Genomic DNA, 19,127 nt, shown 5'->3' with positions numbered 1-19,127 from the left:
CTGTGACCCAATGAAATATTAAAATGTACTCGAGTCCCTTTGGCCCATTGTGTCCATACCAGTCAAGTACTTTTCATTCTAAATGCCAGGGTATATAAACATAGTCAATTCAATCTCACCCAGGTAGCAGTCCCCCAACTCAAAATTCAGGCTACTGCATCTTTGCTATATTCTCCCAAAGGCTGATATATCCTTCCTTGAAGGAGTGCCGACGGTGTGGTCCCCCACACAAGAAAAATCTGTCTTCTTCTCCAATTCATTTATTTAACAAAGTCTAATAAACTATATGCTTTCATTATTACTTGTAGTATTTGCATATTACATGTGAAGTATACGCAGGCCACCATAAATACTAACATTTCCCAATACTTCACTATCTACTTAAAAATAATTGCTAACATTGTTGATGCAAAAATTAAAGTTCATTTTAAACTGGTTGTAAAATTTTAACTTTTAGCTTAATAGTCGTCATTTAAGATCTGCACTGTTTAAGGTTAAAGAGACATCAAATGTCAAGTCCTGTAAATATTCTTCATAGACATAGCACAAACATGTCTAACTTTCTCTCAAAGCACATTGGATTTACTGGGATACTGTTCTTTTTAGATTATCTCTGGGCCCTTTAATATACAGAGATGCACAATGAAGCACACTGAGTTAAGTCATTTTGAGTTTTGAGATTATAAGTGACTCTGGGAAACACGGTTCAACAAGCCAAAATATATGCAAGAGCCTAGAGTAGCTGCTGTGCTGGGTCAACGAATCAAGTGTTCACTATCATGACAATTTATGATAATGGGTGCACAATAACATGATTTAATACATGTAGAAAGCCAGCACTAGCGTGCTGGCATAGAGGCCCACGGTAAACATACATATCTGCTTCCAGAATAAAAGCTGTCAGTTGTCACATTGCCAAGTGCATCCTTTCATGTCACCTTCAATTTTATTGTGTAAATTTCTTAATTTTAAGCTGCTGAACATGATCAGGATGTGATTTAACTGTGTCCTCTTCAGTCTCCAGCCCCTTAATTCTTAGGATTTCAGAGATCTAACATTAGACAGAATATTTCAAACAGAACAATTGCCTCCTTCACTTTTCACTGTAGAAATAGTGGTGCAACCAATTTTATAATAAATTATGCCAGTGTTAAGAACAGTACAATCAAAAAATTGAATCATATTCAAAATTTCCAATCAATTACAGCACATCAGAAGTCCAGCAGTCTGACAACTTACTTGACGGAAGCTCACATCATTCAGCTGTGCCCCTGCTCATTCAACAAGTCATAGCTACACTAAAGTGCATGAGGGGCCCTTTGGCCCATTGATGTTCATGACGGTCATCAAGAGCTTTTCTACTCTATACCAGTTTATTAGATGTTAAAGCGGAATTATACACATTCCGGTTATTTCGTGCAGTTTAGGTTAGATTGCTGAAATATTTATTGTCCTGAAACAGGAAATTAGTTATTAAACAAACATTTACTTTGCACACCAGTATCAGTTGGTAATGCAATCATTATGGTTAAGTAGTTATCTTTAAGTTAGTCTTCTGGCATGCACACAAAAATATGCATTTGTTATTAATTGGTAGAGAACGTGCCCTGCAGAAACACAGGTTGTTCATGAAATTAAAAACAGTATAAGTCGCACAAGAACAGAAATTGCTGGTGAAACCCAACAGGTCTGACAGCGTCTGTGGGGAGAAATCAGAGTATGCATTTCAAGTCCAGTAACTGCTTTCCCCCTCATACAGATTCTGCCAGGCAAGCAACTTGCCGTTTCTTCAGATCTCCAGCTTTGGGTTTCATTTTAGTGTGAATCTCAAACAATTCAAAGAAAAAAATCTCATACCTGTCTCTGAAACTCTCCTCCAAGGGAGGTACTTGGGCAGGTAGGTCGAATAAGTACCTCAACTGTACCACCTATTCCACAGCAATCCAACTAAAAATAAAAAAATTTTCTCAGAAGTAGTCAAATAGTGTGAGAAAATAGCTTCAGTGTGCTTAACCAGCAAAAATAATGTATTATCATTCACCTTTTTCAAAAGCTAGTTCATTTTGTAAAATTAACTAATACCATTTTAGATCACCAACTAAAAAATGCAGCTGCATTCTTTTGTCCACAACCCATACATAGGTATGAATGTCAGGATTAACTGTCCATCTTAATGGACTTCCAGAGTCTACATGGTTTAGATATACTGCATCCAGTTACAGCTGTTTCCACAATTTTGACCCAGCAATAGTAAAAGAATAGCAATCTATTTCCAAAGCAGGATGATCTAGGATTTGGAACTGTTCTTAAGGATGATAGGGCTCCCAGGTGCCCGCTTGCCCTTATTTGTCAAGTGGTATAGGTCACAAGTTTAAAAAGCATTGTTCAAAGAATTCCTACAGAGTGGAAGCAGGCCATTCAGCTTCCACAAGTCCATACCGGCTCTCCAAACAGCATCCCACCCAGACCCACCTTATCCCTATAAACCTACATTCCCCATGGCTAATCCACCTAGTCTGCACATCTCTGGACACTATGGGCAATTTAGCATAGCCAATCTATCTAACCTGCACATCTTTAGACCGTGGGGAGGAAACCCACACAGACACAGGGAGAATGTGCAAACTCCATATGGACAGTTGCTAGAGTCTGGAACTAAACCCAGGGGTCAGGGTCAGGGTCCCGCATTGAAAATGTTAATTTGCTGGAATGCATCTTGCAGATGGAACACACTCCTGTCACTCTGCACTGGTGGAAGTGAATGAGAAGGAGGTGCTGATCAAGTAGATGGCTTTACCCTGGCTGGTGGTCTTGCTTAGAGTATGTTCCAGTTGCACTCATCCACAAACGTAATAAACTGGTCACATTCCAAGAACGTGCCTTTGGGATAACACAGGCTGAGGATAGTGCAGGTAAGTTATTGTCTGAACAATTCAGATTCTTCAGAGATTTCTGAAGAAGGGTCTAGGCCTGAAACGTCAGCTTTCCTGCTCCTCTAATGCTGCTTGGCCAGCTGTGTTCATCCAGCTCTACACCTTGTTATTTCAGATTCTCTAGCATCTGCAGTTCCTACTATCTCGGAATAGGATAGCAAAGTTGTTTTTGCTCTTCTACAGAAGCTCATACTCCAAGAGATTATGAAATAAAAGAGATTATTCCTCCATACCCGCATCAGCTGGTATCATTGTAATTGTCCAATATTATATTGTCAATACTTCACTTCAACATTGAAATTCTGGGGGTTTTTCCCCCCTTGACATGCATAGGTTTTGCTTTCGAAAATGTAGCACAATCATGACTACACTTCAAAAGTAATTCATTAGTTAGAGTGCTTTGAGATGCCTAGTGGCTGTAAATAAAATGCAAGTGTCTTTTTCTGAATGCCTTGTCATTTGTCCTCCAGAATGATCAAGGCTATTCATTTAAAAGGTCAATAAGCTTTGAAATACATTTCCAATACAAAATAAAAAAGGAGAAATATGCATTTTTCTGGAGGAGCATGGGAGTAATCACCTGAGAGGAGTTACTTGTGACACTAATAATAGTGTCACAATTCATTCTGCTCTAGCATTTTTGAAAAGGCACTTGGGTTGCAGAGAAGGTCTGGCTATCAGACTAACAAATGTCATCTTACAATCATGACTTAAGATGATGGTAGCTGCTAAGTCAAATAGCCAAGAGAAGAAACAGAGCATTTAAGGTTCTTTAGAATTGCTGCTCAGGTTTTTTTCTCCCTGCATGGAAAGCAAAGCTTCAATTCAGGATTTAATTGAAAAAAGGAGTTTTATCACAATTCACCTCAAAGCCAGCAGGGCCTTAGTACATGTATACTACACACGTTTAGTCAGCTCGAAGGCAAAAATCACATCACACAGACAAGTGTAAATGCACTTCAAGCTGGTCAAGCTGACAAAATAAGTTGGACAAGGGAAGAGAAAGAACACAAAAGTCAAGACATTTAATAACTTACACTTTTCTGTATTGCTATTAAAGCTGCTTCCTTACTCTGGTCACGATTGGTCACATACTCCGTATACAACGACTGGTAGAAATGCGTCACATCTTCGGTGACCTGCAGGTTCAGTTAAGAATGAGGAAAATTAAAAATCTAATTAATCATGTGATTCATGTTAAAAAGATGCAAACCTCTTGCATTATAGCAATAAATACCAAAGAAATATGGCTGCAATACAACTTTGGCACTGACTTAAAATAGCACCAAAACAGAAAACACTAAAATCAGAGAAACTGCTACATTAATTTGTGCCCTCTTGACAGATGTTGACTGATCCAAAACATTGTTTTTAAGGAGATAAGGTGGTGTAAAGCTGGATAAACACAGCAGGCCCAAGATGTCAGCCTTCCTGCTCCTGATGCTGCTTGGCCTGCTGTGCTCATCCAGCTTTAGATCGTTATCTCAGATTCTCCAGCATCTGCAGTTCCTACTATCTCAAACAGTTGTTTTTAAGGCTCAGATTTCTATCATCATAATAATTAAAGAATGAAATTCAAGACAGACAATCACAAAAAGAATGCCAGTGATATGTCACATTTGGGTTAGTTATTAATAGGCTCCTTCACTGTTGCTGTAGAATGCAAATCAGGGAACTTGAGTTGAGCCTTCCTCAGATGGAGATGGCTAGCACGAGGGGACACAGCTTTAAATTGACAGGTGACAGATGACAGATATGGGACAGATGTCGGAGGTAGGTTCTTTACTCAGTAAGAAGGGTGTGGAATGCCCTGCTTGCAACAGTAGTAGACTCACCAAGTTTAAGGGCATTTAAATGGTCAGTGGATAAACATATGGATGATAATGGAATAGTGCAGGTTAGATGGACTTCAGATTGGTTTCACAGGTCAGCGAAACATTGAGGGCTGAAGGGCCTGTACTGCGCTGTAGTGTTCTACTTTAGTAGAGTACTGAAGTAATCACAGATTACATGTACTGGGCAAACTCAATTTGCAGTAACATAGTAAACTTAAGCAGAGTTTTCTTGTTCAGCACATTGAGCGACCAAGCAGAAAACTGGTTATTTTAGATCTAGTAGTGTACAATGAGAAAAAGTTTACTTGTAGAAAGAGGTACTGCTAGGGAGGAGTGACTATAATCTGGATGCGAGATTGCTCGCTGAGCTGGAAGGTTAGTTTTCAGACGTTTCGTCACCATTCTAGGTAACAGTGAGCCTCCAATGAAGCGCTGGTGTTACGTCCCGCTTTCTATTTATCTGGTTAGGTTTCCTTGGGTTGATGATGTCATTTCCTGTGTTGATGTCATTTCCTGTTCTTGAGAACAGGAAATATCAACACAGGAAATGACATCACCAACCCAAGGAAACCTAACCAGATAAATAGAAAGCGGGACATAACACCAGCGCTTCGGAGGCTCACTGATGATGTTACCTAGAATGGTGACGAAACGTCTGAAAACTAATCTTCCAGCTCAGCGAGCAATCTCACATCCAGAAACTCAACGTGAGCTACAAATCTTCTCAAAACTTGACTATAATGGAATAGGCTTTCATATTGAATTTGAATATGATTCAGCCAAATCCAAAACTAGAATTACTTGAGCATGATACACAAGAAGTCACTTAGATTGGAAAGGTTCTGATGAGTCAAAAAAGTCAGTATTTAAATAATACATGATTTGAAACATTAAAGTCAAAATAACATACAGAACATGTGGTCGAATGGTAACTAAAAAAGCTGAAGATGGAACCACTTGGTCAAAGATTTGCAATTTTGCAAAACTGGGTCTCCGGTGGTGGCCCACATGTTTGGGTTCAATCCTAAGCCGTCTTGAAAGAATGCTGTAACATGCCCACACACACTGATATGGGAAATAAATTCCAAAATTAGAACAAGTCTGAGAATTGGTAGGATTTTAAGACAAAAGGTGGTGATGTGGAAAGAGCAAAAGGAATTTGAATTTAGACCACTAAAGGGACATAAAATGATGATATTTCTGTAGGTATGCAAATTGCAAGAGATTAAAATCAGGGCCCATTGTGTATCAGAAATAGGTGAAATTCTTATAGGAATTAACAAAATGTTAGAGACATTGAACAAAATTTTAAATCGACCTTCACTGTAGAAATATAATGAACAATTCAGAACTAACAGGACACCAAGAATCTAGCAAGCATCATGAGAGGTTTGGATAATGAACACTAAATTAGGAAAAAAACATTCTTGGACATTTGGTAATGGTACTGTTCCTACCACCAAGCAAGGAAGCAAATCTCACCTACTCCAGAGCCATGTAATAACATTCCTGAACAGGGTGATTAGAAAATATCCAAGAAAGTCATTAAGTTGACTGTAACTGAAAGCACTGCTAGGATTAGTATTTGGACAACTATTTTCAATCTACATCAATAGGTTAGATGAGGGGACTAAATGCACTGTATCTGAATTTGTATTTCAGCAAATTTTGGCAAAGTAAATACTATGCAGAATAAGTAGGATGCAGACAACGTAGGCTGAGGGGACTGCAGATGGAATACCAAGCAATAAAATGTGAAGCTTCACTTTGAGAAAAACAAACTGCACTTTGAATGTTTGCATTTAGAAGGATGAGTGCCCTTGAACATAACTGGATTTTATTTTTGGAGAAATTAGCTCAAATGGAAACAAGGCTCAAAGCTCAATTTTTTAAAAAACCTATGCATGGTGATATCAGTGACTGGTGATAGCAGATGCCCTTAAGCCAGAATGCAGGTGTAACAGTTTGCCTGTCTGATCACATACATGTGGCCCTTTTAATGCCAGCTTTCTACACTGTCTGGTGAGCCTGGGACTGAGAACCCAGGAGTGGGGAAAAAGCCCAATAAAGCTGGGCAGTTACTGAGCAGCACAGACATGCAGCTCTGTGTAAGAGACAGCAACTCCAGCCAGAGTTCAGACTCAGATGGGAAAGTCCTCTATCAATTTTAGTCTCCCCTGACCTGGCACGTAGTAGCTACCACTTAAATGGGCAACTATTTAATGTGCTTGGAGAGTTTACATCAGTCAGAAAGATGTTGCAAAGAATAAAGCTGATAAGGGGGCGCTGCATGGCACTCTGGGTTATCCACTAACCTCTGTGCTGTTGACAGAAGTTGCGAAGTTGGAGTAATTTGACAACCTCCATCTAGTTTTTCATTGTCATGGGACAAGAGACCCAACTCCATTCTTAGAGACTTGCGGTTGGTGTATGAAATAGAAACCTACCCAGAAAGATATGGGGTGCAGTAACATGATACAGTAGAGCTTTGCTACATCCAACTTGGAAATAGCTGGTGATAATTGATGGCTGAAATACTAACATTCATGATTTTGTTCAGCACGAGATAACTTTAGATATTTTTAAAAGTAGGAACTGATCCGTACCTTGTCCTTATTCAGAAAGCCCCAAATTCCAGCTGCTATTTCAACTGCGAATATGACAAGGAGAAACAAGAAGAACTGAAAGAGAAGATTGTTGTATTACACGTAAATTATTTAAAAACCAGTAAGATTCAACTTTAAACTCCATATTTCAAAGGATGCATTCAGATCATTCGCACGCATGCACGATGTTACGATCACAGTCCGAGTGCAACTATAGTCCACAGTTAGATGCCAACCTAACAGAAATAAAGTCCAATTCTTTGGAGGAGGATCCATCTGTGTGTCACTGTTGCAGGTTCATAGTTCCTGAAAGTAGAGTCGCAGGTAGATTGGATCGGTGTTCAGTATGCTTGACTTTATTGGTCAGAGGAGAGTATTGGAGTTGGGAAGTCACGTTGCAGCTCTACAGGACGTGGGATCTGCCACTTTTGGAATAGTGCCTACAATTCTTGTCTCGCTGCTAGAGGAAGGATGTTGTGAAGCTAGAAAGGGTTCAGAAAACATTTGAAGATGTTGCCAAGGTTGGAGGGTGATAGCTTCAGGGAGAGGCTAAATAGACTGGGACGATTTTGCCTGGAGTGTCAGAAGCTGAAGGGTGATGTTATAGAGGCTTTAAAATCATGAGAAGCATGGATAGGGTAAACAGACAAGGCCTTTCTCCCCCTGCCAGAGTGAGGTGTCCAAAACTAGACGGCACAGATTTTAAGGTGAGAGGGGATAGATTTTAAAAAAGGGATCCAAGGGGCAACTTTTTCCACACAGCGTGGTGTGAGTATGAAGTGAGTTGCCAGAGGAAGTGGTGGAGGCTGGTACAATTACAATATTTACAAGGCATCTGGATGGGCATATGAATAAGGAGGGTTTAAGAGGGATATAGGCCAAATGCTGACAAATACAACTAGATTGAAGATATCAGATTGGCACGGACAAGTTGGATTGAAGGGCGTGTTTCTGTGCTGTACATCTCTACCGCTATGCCTGTATTTAAGAATTCAGACTTTTTTGTACTGGGGTAATGCTGAAACATACTAGTATGAATATTATCAAAAGTTTTATCAGAACCAGAAATCTCCTGAAAAACAGAGCAATTTCATCTTTCTGAAAAATTTGTTTGGGATCAAAACTTGTGTATAAAGCAGATTTTAAAACATATCAACATTTTTTGGACAGTCAAAGATGCATTGTGTGCAAGATTAATGCACCTGCATGGTGGCTCACACAGTTTAATGACCAGGTTGTCTCCATTATGACTCTACCACTATGTGGATGTGTTCTTTAAAATTGACCCTGTTTAAGTTTTGCAATAAAACGAGAAACAAAACAAAAATTCCACTCTTAAAATCATTCTCATTGTGTATAATGGGTTACAAGCCCTGGACTTGTTCCTCATGAGGCTTACTACATTTTTGATTGAAATTATTTCCTATGCGAAATTTCTAAACAGCATATTGGCCCTGACAGGTTCATGAGGACCAAGCTGAAGGAAGCAGAAGGGGCATTGGGGGAGCCAGGTGCAAGGAAGGAAAGAATGCTAGAGAGCAACTTCACCTCCATGAACTCATGCTGTCAATTAACAGCATGGAAGAAATGGCAAGCTCACCCCTACAATCGATTACACTCAATGTGCTCCCCAATTACTTCAACTGCTAGAAGATATTATTTGCAATTCACAACTGAAATTATACTCGACATGTGTCAGACAGGCTACTTAATGACCTGGATAGAAGGCAATGTGTGTTAGTGAAACCAAATGCATGACCAAACAAAACACTACATTTTGTCTGGTAGCCAATCACCTCTGACCAGAGCCCAAGTAGAATGTTATTTTGTGTGTAGTATTAGCTCAAAATGGGCATATTTTATTTACAGGTGTGCAAAGTTTGCTGATCTAGCCAACTGGGGATAAATTGCACCACTTCCCAGGTTGGACTACCTGCACAATCTGGTGATTGTAATAATAAAAAAGAGTGAAGGTCATTTTAGCCCTTCCCTATATACACATCAGGTATATGAAACAATTCTTCATGCTTCAGACTTCCTTCTGAGCACACGCATGATGCAAGATCATGCCATAGAGCATATAACAGAAATAGGGAGGGTCAGGAAGACAAGTTCCAAGTCAACTGAATATAGCTGCCCAAGAGGCAAAAATTTGGTATTTTCATAAAAGGCCACTTTGGTAGACTTCCTCATTAAAGCTTGGATTACACAATTGGAGAATATGAACTTTGGCACAAAGGTGACTGGCAATTCATATTTTATTGCAAGAAAGTGAACAGCTATTTTTAATATATGAAAAACAAGGCAAGCACTGGAAGACATTGCGCTTGAGTATCAGAACCTGAGATCTACAGTGAATAAAGTATCAGAGGTACCGAAGGAATGCATACCAGACATTTCAATTCAGCAGGTATACCATTAGCTATGCCTATGCTGTAATAAAGTGGGTGCTGGCAATGCAGTCAACATGTCTTATGTTTAGATGTAGGACTTTCAAGAGGTTTCCTGTATCTGGTGCGCATTGAGCACAAGTTTGAATTCCTGCTCAGCAGCTATCTGGCAAACATCTAGCGATAATGCTTTTCAGTTGCAATATTTGAGCATGGGATAGCTCTTCAGGTGAGACACATGGTCAAGCATACTGACATGTCAATTGTTGTTTGAAACCGGGTGATTCAACACCAGAACCAGCAGGTCCAGAGCATACTAAGGAACTGTTGGACAACTGGATTAGCTAATTTGGTTTCATAAAAGATCACCTTTAGAATGCCAAGGATTAAGATTAACAATATACTGTCAATTACCCACTGAGTTGAGGCCTTAAGTAGTATGGTTCTGGCTGAATAAGTAGCAAATAAGCTCATTTACTGGAAGAGAATGGCTTTTGGTTTGTTAAAATGCAGCAAGATTCGAAGCACAATTGGAGCACCTTAAACTTTGGTCCAAGTAAACTGTACCTGATCTCCCCACAGTTAAGTGGAATGTCTGTATCCACAGGGGAAAAAATAACACTCCATATTGGGCTAAAAAATAATCAAGCTAGAAGGGTGAGAGCAGTTCAGTTTTAATCTCAGCCCAATTTTAAACCTGCTTATACATCTTAGACCAAACTATGGTAAAACCTGCAAAGATATGTCTTATAATCATTAAATTCTATTATTTAATATGCTCATTTACTTGACACACGTTTGTGCAAGTCAGATGCTTACAAGAGTTCTGCTCACAAGGCAACATTACAGATCACGCATTTGAACTTACTAATCCAAGCATGCAAGTGGATTCCTGAATTGCACCACAGCATCCTAGGAATCCAACCACCATCATTAGTGCACCAGCTCCAATCAAGATATAGACACCTATAAAGAAAACACAAACCGGAGTGTAAATGCATGGAAATACTGTCACTTTTAAAGTTCACGATCATGTCACTTAACATCACAACATGGAAATACATCATCCATTTGTAAATGGTGGATTGGAATTCTTCTTTCTTCATGAGGCAGTCTTTTACTCAAGCATAAGCCAATAAACTAGTTTTCTTACACAAAATAAACAAAATCAAATTTGACAATTTGAAACACTTCAAAAGTCAAGATCCATATACTCAAACAGAATCTAAAGAAATATTTCCTCCCTATTTAAGATTGATATAAATGCTTCAGTTGTGGTCCTAAAAAGCCTTTTCTTTGAATCCTCTCAATTTGTATTTAAGGAAGTAAATTACTTTAAACAATCTCCTTTTCTAAAGCAATTAGGGTCTATGTCTGACTTCAGTCAGGTTTCCTTCAATAGTGTTTGTACTAATTTTTTGACAAACTGCTAATGCTAGATACTAAACTAAACAATGTTTTCTCTGAACGTTAACCCCCACCACAAACAACTTCCATTAACACGCCGAGGCCTTACAGTCATTTACTCTGATAACACTGGCCTAAAATAAAAGTTGCAAATGACTAATAGAATTAATTTTTAAAGCATTTAATGAAAAAAGTAAACAAACATGCTTAGTTTGCATTTCAAACTAGTGACTTAAACAACTGATGTATCTGATCTTTCATCATAATGTAAGTTCTTTCTATTTCTATCAAAAAAACACAAAGAGAGATAGCAAGAACTGCAGATGCTGGAGTCAGAGGTAGCATAGTGTGGAGCTGGAGGAACACAGCAGGCCAGGCAGCATCAGGAGCAGGAATGTTTTGGGTCCAGACCCTTCAGAAAACACTCCTCTGATGTTGCCTGGCCTGCAAGCGTTTTCTGAAAAGTCCTGACCCAAAACATCAATATTCCTGCTCCTGATGTTGCCTGGCCTGCTGTGTTCCTCCAGCTCCTTACCGTATACATATCTAAAGGTGTTTATTGTTTGATCAATTCTTTTGAGTTAATAACTCCCAAAATTAAACAATTTAACACAAATATTCTAGAAAGACAACTGTACTTCTCCCACACTTCTAGATCCACACAGTACAATTTAACAGGCAAGCTGTAAGTGATTAACATATTCCACAAAGTCATTCGTTACAAGGAACAGAAAAGGCTAAATGTACAAGGTTGTTCTCTTTAGCTGCTCCAAGTGTTCCAGTTCCTGTGCCATTTACAACAAACTGCAAGTCATTTAGATCAAGGTTAGATCACACCCACATACACTTCAATTATAAGTTTATAAAAAACAATCCCCCACCCCACAACTTTAGTTTTCTAGTGGAAAGAGGTAAACAGGGAGAAGTGATTCTTTAGTGTGTGGGGCTCAAGAATGCAATGTATTGGCATGAGTTGGGAACTTGAACGCGATTGTGAACAGACAAGTACATCTTAGTTTTCAGCTTTATGACTTCCTTTTTAAAGCAAAAATCAGTCATTTTAAGCAGTGAACTTCAGACAGCTTCACCAAGAAAGCATGTGGCTTGGTTAGATAGCTGAGAAGTTAACTACTGAATGTTTACAATGTTGAGCTTTCTGTATAAAATTGGATGAACAGGGACCACCAATAGGTTGAGTTCAGAGGTCATCCCAGGAGGCCAGTAGTTTCATTTGTAAAACGTCTCTGAAGGAGAGAGGGTTGAAACGCTTTAGCAATTTTCAGTCTAAGAGTTGTTAGTAACCTCCACGCTGCTAGAATTGAAACATATTAGAGGCCATCAGAACTGAAAATTAACTTTAATCAGATTCAGAAATTCAAAGAAAATGCTGGGAAGAGTCAATTGACTAAGAAACCAGAGAGTTAAGGTGGGCACAAGTATATACCAATTATTCCATCACCCTTACACTATTGAAAGCAATGCTTCTGAAGGGGGATTGCACTTCCCACATACATTTGCCATGAGGGTTGGCCTAAAAAGAGAAAAATAATTTCTATGGTGTTTGGTGCAGGAATAGCTTTATTACCAAATAGACGCACAGCCTGAGAGGTCGCTCAAAAATTGTAATGAGGGGCCATTATGTCAACTTTAATTTACATAAACCTACTACTTCTGATTAAAGTATCCATTTGGAAACTTTTCCCTCTACTGTCCTGCCCAGAAACCTGTTCTTAACATTAAATCACCTTACATGAAATGTTTGCAGTTACTCCCAAGTCCAATCATCGTACAAAAGTGAGCTAACTATCGTCCAAGTAGTTGACCTGGGTTTGATTAGCAGGGCAGCTGATTTGCAATGCAGAGTAATACCAACAGCATGGGTTCAATTCCAGCACTGTTTCAAGTTACCATAAAAGACTTGTTTTCTCAATCTCCCCAGATATGCTGATGTTCAGATTCATCCATCACCAGTCATCTCTCTATAGAGCACAGCAAATGGTCCTCTAGAACTAAGGTAATTTTTACTGCACAGTGTTTTTTTGCAGGTATATAATCCATCTCCCTGTATTTGCTGAATTTGAAGTATTATTTCAGATTAACCCTACTCCATTTAATGTGGGTCAGAATCATTTGCCCAATTTACTACTACTCTGCAATGGATGGGCATCACAGCAGATGGTCAGGTCGTCATTAAATATTGTTGCATATTGTGTGGAACATCCCCTAACTATCCTGTCCTCACCTTAACTTCTAGGATTAGTCTCAATTGGAGTGAGTCAGCAAGTCTGCAATATCAAGAATACTGGTTAGAAGATGTTTGCTGTGCAGCGATTAAAATATCAAATGTGTAGCAGGAGTTGGCAGCCTGCAACATTTTAAATAAGAGTGCATCTCATGTAAGCATTTTTTTAAAAAAAATGGAGTAACACCATTTCAGGACTATCACGATTATGTGTCCTCCTGACAATATGAATGCATCCACTCAGTTTGCTGAAGGCTAAATAAGGCAGAGGATTGTATCGTATACTATAGAAAAATGTTCTTCATTCTACATCCATATCCTCCTATGGAAAGCCAACCTGGGAAATTCCAAGCAGGAATTACACAAAAGTGCAGGAAATTAGAAGTTCAGGTTGTACAAGAAATCTGTTCTTTCACTTCTATTCACTGGAGCATTTAGTACCAAACAGTGAAGCATCATTCTACCAGAAATTCGACCGGGAAGGTACTGATCAAGCATAGAATTATTCCTCTCACCCTTGGCAAAAAACAGAGCCAGAGCTCAGCAATAGTGAAATGGTCACCAGCTCACAACAAGCAACATCATTTACTGACTTCCTTTTACCAAGTTCAGACATATCAGAGCTAACAAATGAAAATCTGGTGGGAACCTTCAACTCCAATTCAACACCATGTTCAGTGTAGTTTAACTATTAATACAGGAAAGCTTCACTAAAAAAAGCCAAACATGCCAGGTTTGAATTTTAATTATGAACCATGTAAAACCAGATGTGAAAACGGCACACAGATTTGTGATAGAATTGGAAGTGATAGCACAGTAAGTAACTATTCCATTCATCACCATTGTGCCAACTATTTAAAGAACTATACCACCTAATCTACTTCCCAGCTTATTCTTCATTGTCCTGTGAATGTTCTTGATTCAAGTACTGATTCACTTCTTGTTTAAAAGCAGATTTTAGAACTTGCATGCTCCACTGATTGAATTCTAGGTCAGAACTCACTCACACCGCTCCTTACCACCACCCCCCCCAACCTCTGATTCTTTCTAAATACATTCACCCTCTACTTACTGAAAGAAGCTTCCTCTTCACTATAAAAGAGTCTCAATTTTGAAGGCCTCTATCAAACTTGCTCCCATTCTGAGTGGAGAGATTGGCCTTTCCATCTCAGTCCCAAATAACTTGCTCCTTATTCTAAGGCAGTGCCCCCGTGGTTCTGGACACCCCAGGCAGGGCAAATATTCTTTCTTCACCTACCTAGTCTAGTCCTTTAAAAGGCAATGTTCCAATTAAATCACTTCTAATTATTCTAAAACGATAGAATGCCAGCCCAGACTCCTCAAAGTACACTCCCGCTACCCTAGGAAGTAGTTCTGTGAACATTTGCTAGTCTCCCTCTATGAAAAGTATGTCCTTCCTTAGGTAGGGTGACCAAAGCTGCACAATACTACAACACAAGATTCATCAAGGTTATGCGTAGAAGCAAAACATTTGGACTTGAAGGTGCTTGGATTAGAGGCCACATGCCATTTGCCTTCTTAACTCTTTCCTTCACTTGCACTTTACCTTTCATAACCGTAGAAACAAGGACACCCAGATCACTTTGGATGTCAATACTTCCCAATCTCGAATCATTTCAGAAGAACTTTCAGTTCTGTTCTTCCTACCAAAGTGGATAGCCTCCCACAGTGCAAGTTCATACAGTTACTTCACAGGTGCTGACTCAAGCCACCCTGTATGTTAGTTGTCACAAATCCATACGCAACAAAAGCCAGGCTTTCATGTTTACTGTAGAACAGGATGACAGGTAACATCTACTGGACTTTAGACATCATAGGATCCCTTCAAACAGGCCCTTTGGCACAAGTCCACCCCGACTCTCAGAGCATCCCATCCAGACTCATCCCTCTATAACTCAACTAACCTAAACATCCCTAGACTCTACAGGCAATATGGCATTGCCAACCCAGGTAGCGTACACATCTTTGGACTGTGGGAGGGAACCCACACAGACACTGGGGAGAATGTGCAAACTCCACACAGGCTGTCGCCTAAGCCCCTGGCGTGGAGGCAGCAGGGTTAACCACTGAGCCAACATGCCACCCTTAGATGAACAAATGAGAATTTCAGTTGAGTGCAATTGATTTCTTTGTTGCACAATTCCCATCTTTAAGTTAAATTTAATAGTGCCAAAGATTCGGAAACTTACCTATATAGAAAGATGAAGGATTGTCTTCAATTTCAAATATGTCTTTTGTTTGTGGGTCAAAACGTAACCATAATCCAATCGCCAGGACTGCAGTTCCTGCAAGCTGAGACACAAGAACAGAGTACTGGATTAGTTATACTTCAAGACAATCAATATTAACAACTCAACACAATTATCCAATGTTTTCCATATTTGTACTGGTCAATTATTGATATTTCATTCATTCACTTAAATGATGAGGAATCATAAGTTGATGACCACAGAAGCAGAAACCCTGGGTGTATGGAATAAAAAAAGGATGACAACTCCTTTAGGCAACTTTAATAAGTGCTCATATAATAGCATGTCTGTACAATATATTCTGTACAATGATATGCAAAAATATTCCATTTATGACTTCTGTTTCTCAAGCTCATCCATTTGCCAGTCAGTGAATGCCAAAACTGATGGAGATCAAAGCAAATTTTAAATACATCTGCATAGGAGGAACAATCACTCACGTTGTATCATATGATCAGCCACTGTCAGGTATTTGTGCAGCACAATGTCGAAGTATGAGCTAACCCAGGATTGAATGGCTAGCAGCATTTCTAAAGGCTAGTAACTGGATTTGAAGCTGTTTTCATGTTCAGGGCTTCTTATACATGCTCAACTCAGGAAATTCAAAAATCAATTGCTCTCAGTACTTGTGTCAAACTATTTTGGTGTTTATTCTTTAGATAGGCAAGCTAGCATAAATAAAATTGATAGAATGATACACAGCAGCTCATCCAATCACAAGACAAAGATTAGTCTGATCAGAATGCTACACTGGCCACGAGTCAATGCTAAATTTAAAAACTTAATTTGCAAAGTGATACCTTTATTTGCCAACACGTGGCTTATGAAAAGTGGCTCAAAGCAAGTAGCAATATCGAAAACAGTTTTGATTGCAATGAAATCTTCCACTATAACCAAAAGTAGTAATACTTATTGATATAGATTTCATCTTGCCAATCAATGGTGCTGATGAATTAGTGCAGATAGGAGTTCCTTTCTCTGCTCAATCAACACCGAGTTGACACTCCAGAATCCCACCTTCCTTTGCACAAACTCATGGATTTCAGAATTTCGTATCCAGGATACCATCACCTAGGTAACATACGCAGATATTTGCGAACAGGCTGTCATCCACCAGAATGCTATACATCATACAGAGAGTATCACAGTAGTGTAGTCTTGATGAATCTCCTCAGCCAAAAAATGAGTGAACGTGTACTTGTGCATTGTTCCCAAGTATTGCCAAGATCCACACCATGTTTTTCAAAGCACAAGAGTAGATGAGTATATAAATTGGAATGTGATCAAGCAGATGGTAAACTGTCAGTTTCACCACCTTCCTACATACAATGCAGCAAGTCACTTTCACAACACTCACCTACTGGATCTTTTTGAGCAGTTTGATTCAACTCCGGTGGCTGCATAAGACCCTGAAGTCATAATTAGAATTCCCTTGCTCTCATCTCCGCTGTCCTAATCAATACATACCTAAATTACCTGGTTATCATTGCATTAATTGTGGGAAGATGACAGTGAGTCCAAGTTGACTCCAATTCCCACAATATAAAAAAAAGTGTCTATCGGGTTTTTTAAGTAGTGTTGATGCTGATTGTAATCCTTTGAAGACTTAGAAGAAAAATCCCTACAAACTTAAGTGCCCAACTTATAGAGTATAAAAGTGAAACACTAACAAGGTGATGAGTGGTCTTATCGTTCACATGACATGCCATGTTTCAAACACCTGTGCATCTCCACAACATAGCCTGTCACCTGTGCATCCCTTGTATTACACCCAGTTAGTTACCAGACAATTGAAACAAATTTGAGGGGTGAAAAATGTGGCCAATTACTAATGAGTTATACAGATCATGGTTGAAAAGGGAAAAAGGCAAAAGTAGATGCAAAATAATGATTTTTGGAATTGAAAAGAAGTGTAGTGAGTGTACTTAGCAATCCAAGTTATTTTGCTGGGAAGTATTTTGGGATAGTGAGGTTGTGATGGATGTTATGTAAACAAGTTTTAAAATGCACTCAATTTTTAAACAGTAAGCAAAAAATTTTTTTTTTTAAACAATGTGCATTTAATAATCTAGTGTATCTTTACGAAGAGTTATTATTGCAAATCACCAAAATTGAAAAATCCTTCCAAAATAGGAAGCAAGTAGTGGCCTTAAATGTGAAAGCTGACCAATTTTAATCAGTCATATTTTAATACATAAGAAAAACAAAATCACTGCACAGATTATGCTCCATGTAGATTCTAATGAGATGCAACACAAGTGGGATGGTATGTACAAAACTGGATTTGTTGAAGCAAGTTTTGTTCAGATCTCAGTCCATCAAACCTCCTCTTCCTCTAGTGTCAAGAACACATGCACTACCGTAACAAATATAGAAGTGTTGCTGTTATACCGCACAGCATTGTGTGCAGAACGATGACAGGAAGTACAATTATATACTGACTTCCAAAGTGGTACCAAAACAGTACTGCAGTTAAAATTCTCTAGAAAATTCCTGTTATCACTTGAAAACTGCACCAAGTCTCTCATGCTGCACTTTTGTCAGCTTGAAAAAGCTGCAACTCACTTACAGCCAAATTGAACTAAGTTTAAGCTAAGCTCCAAGGGACCCTTGTTCAATTATACCTTACTACACTGACAACTCCTGAATTCACACACCCATACCTTTGTGTTTACAATTACATTTGCCTTAAAACTATTCCATTTTCTTGGTGCTCCTTTTATGCTTTCACATGTATGCCCTGCTTTAATCTGCCAGTTTTGAATGCATAGGTAAATCCTCCTTCCAATTTAACCTGAGAGTTTGAGGTCACAAACAATTTGATTTCACAAGCAATTTTTGGGAAACATGCAATATCTGAAGTTTAAAAAATGTCTAATCATAGGTGGTAAAACCAAAATTGCCCAGTTTATTTCTATCATCTGCCTGTAATAAGCGTTTAAAATTTCTCCCAGCAAACTAAGTTGAGGCTGGCAAGAACAGTGAATTAAAAGTCAGACACATTAGCTGCCTAAGTGGCAGTGCATATAGCTTAAAAAACCACAAGTTAGTCAACAGTTTTGTTTATGGTTTCCATTTAGAGATTTTGGATCATTTCTGAAATTAGCTTAATTGTTCCAATGGACTTGCAGAGGCTAGCAGTCATTAAAAGCCAAATAACAGTGATTGCCTCAACACAAGATGCATTTAAATTACTTACAATATAGATAGAGTTCTGTAAATTATATAGATTTGTGTTAGAGACCCAACTAGCACAAAATTGACTGGCTACTAACTCTTAATATTATAGCAATTGAAAAAACTACCACAAATTGCAAGTATTCTTACTTGGTCAATAAGACGAATCTAGCTGGAAGACAGAGCATTCATGTCATTTAGTTAGCTTCATATCACAAGGCCAGAAAAAAAAACCTACTGTTGCACTAACCCAAAATTCCAGAAATA

The 19,127-nt window shown here is 38.8% G+C and overlaps 1 protein-coding gene across 1 annotated transcript in view; it reads right to left on the bottom strand.

Annotated features, from left to right (window-relative positions):
- Positions 1–19,127, bottom strand: part of cd9a (CD9 molecule a) — a gene marked incomplete at its 5' end in the record, with an annotated part of 42,571 nt that overhangs the window by 1,179 nt on the left and 22,265 nt on the right. The window contains 5 exons of the mRNA XM_048554690.2: positions 1,858–1,947; positions 3,971–4,072; positions 7,375–7,449; positions 10,633–10,730; positions 15,624–15,726. Coding sequence (XP_048410647.1) covers positions 1,858–1,947; positions 3,971–4,072; positions 7,375–7,449; positions 10,633–10,730; positions 15,624–15,726 — 468 coding nt within the window. The remainder of the gene's footprint in view (positions 1–1,857; positions 1,948–3,970; positions 4,073–7,374; positions 7,450–10,632; positions 10,731–15,623; positions 15,727–19,127) is intronic.

Source organism: Stegostoma tigrinum, chromosome 25 (genome assembly GCF_030684315.1).
Source record: "Stegostoma tigrinum isolate sSteTig4 chromosome 25, sSteTig4.hap1, whole genome shotgun sequence".
Taxonomy (NCBI): domain Eukaryota; kingdom Metazoa; phylum Chordata; class Chondrichthyes; order Orectolobiformes; family Stegostomatidae; genus Stegostoma; species Stegostoma tigrinum.
The sequence above is the reverse complement of the archived record's forward strand: the minus strand, read 5'-3'. Positions and strand labels throughout refer to the sequence as shown.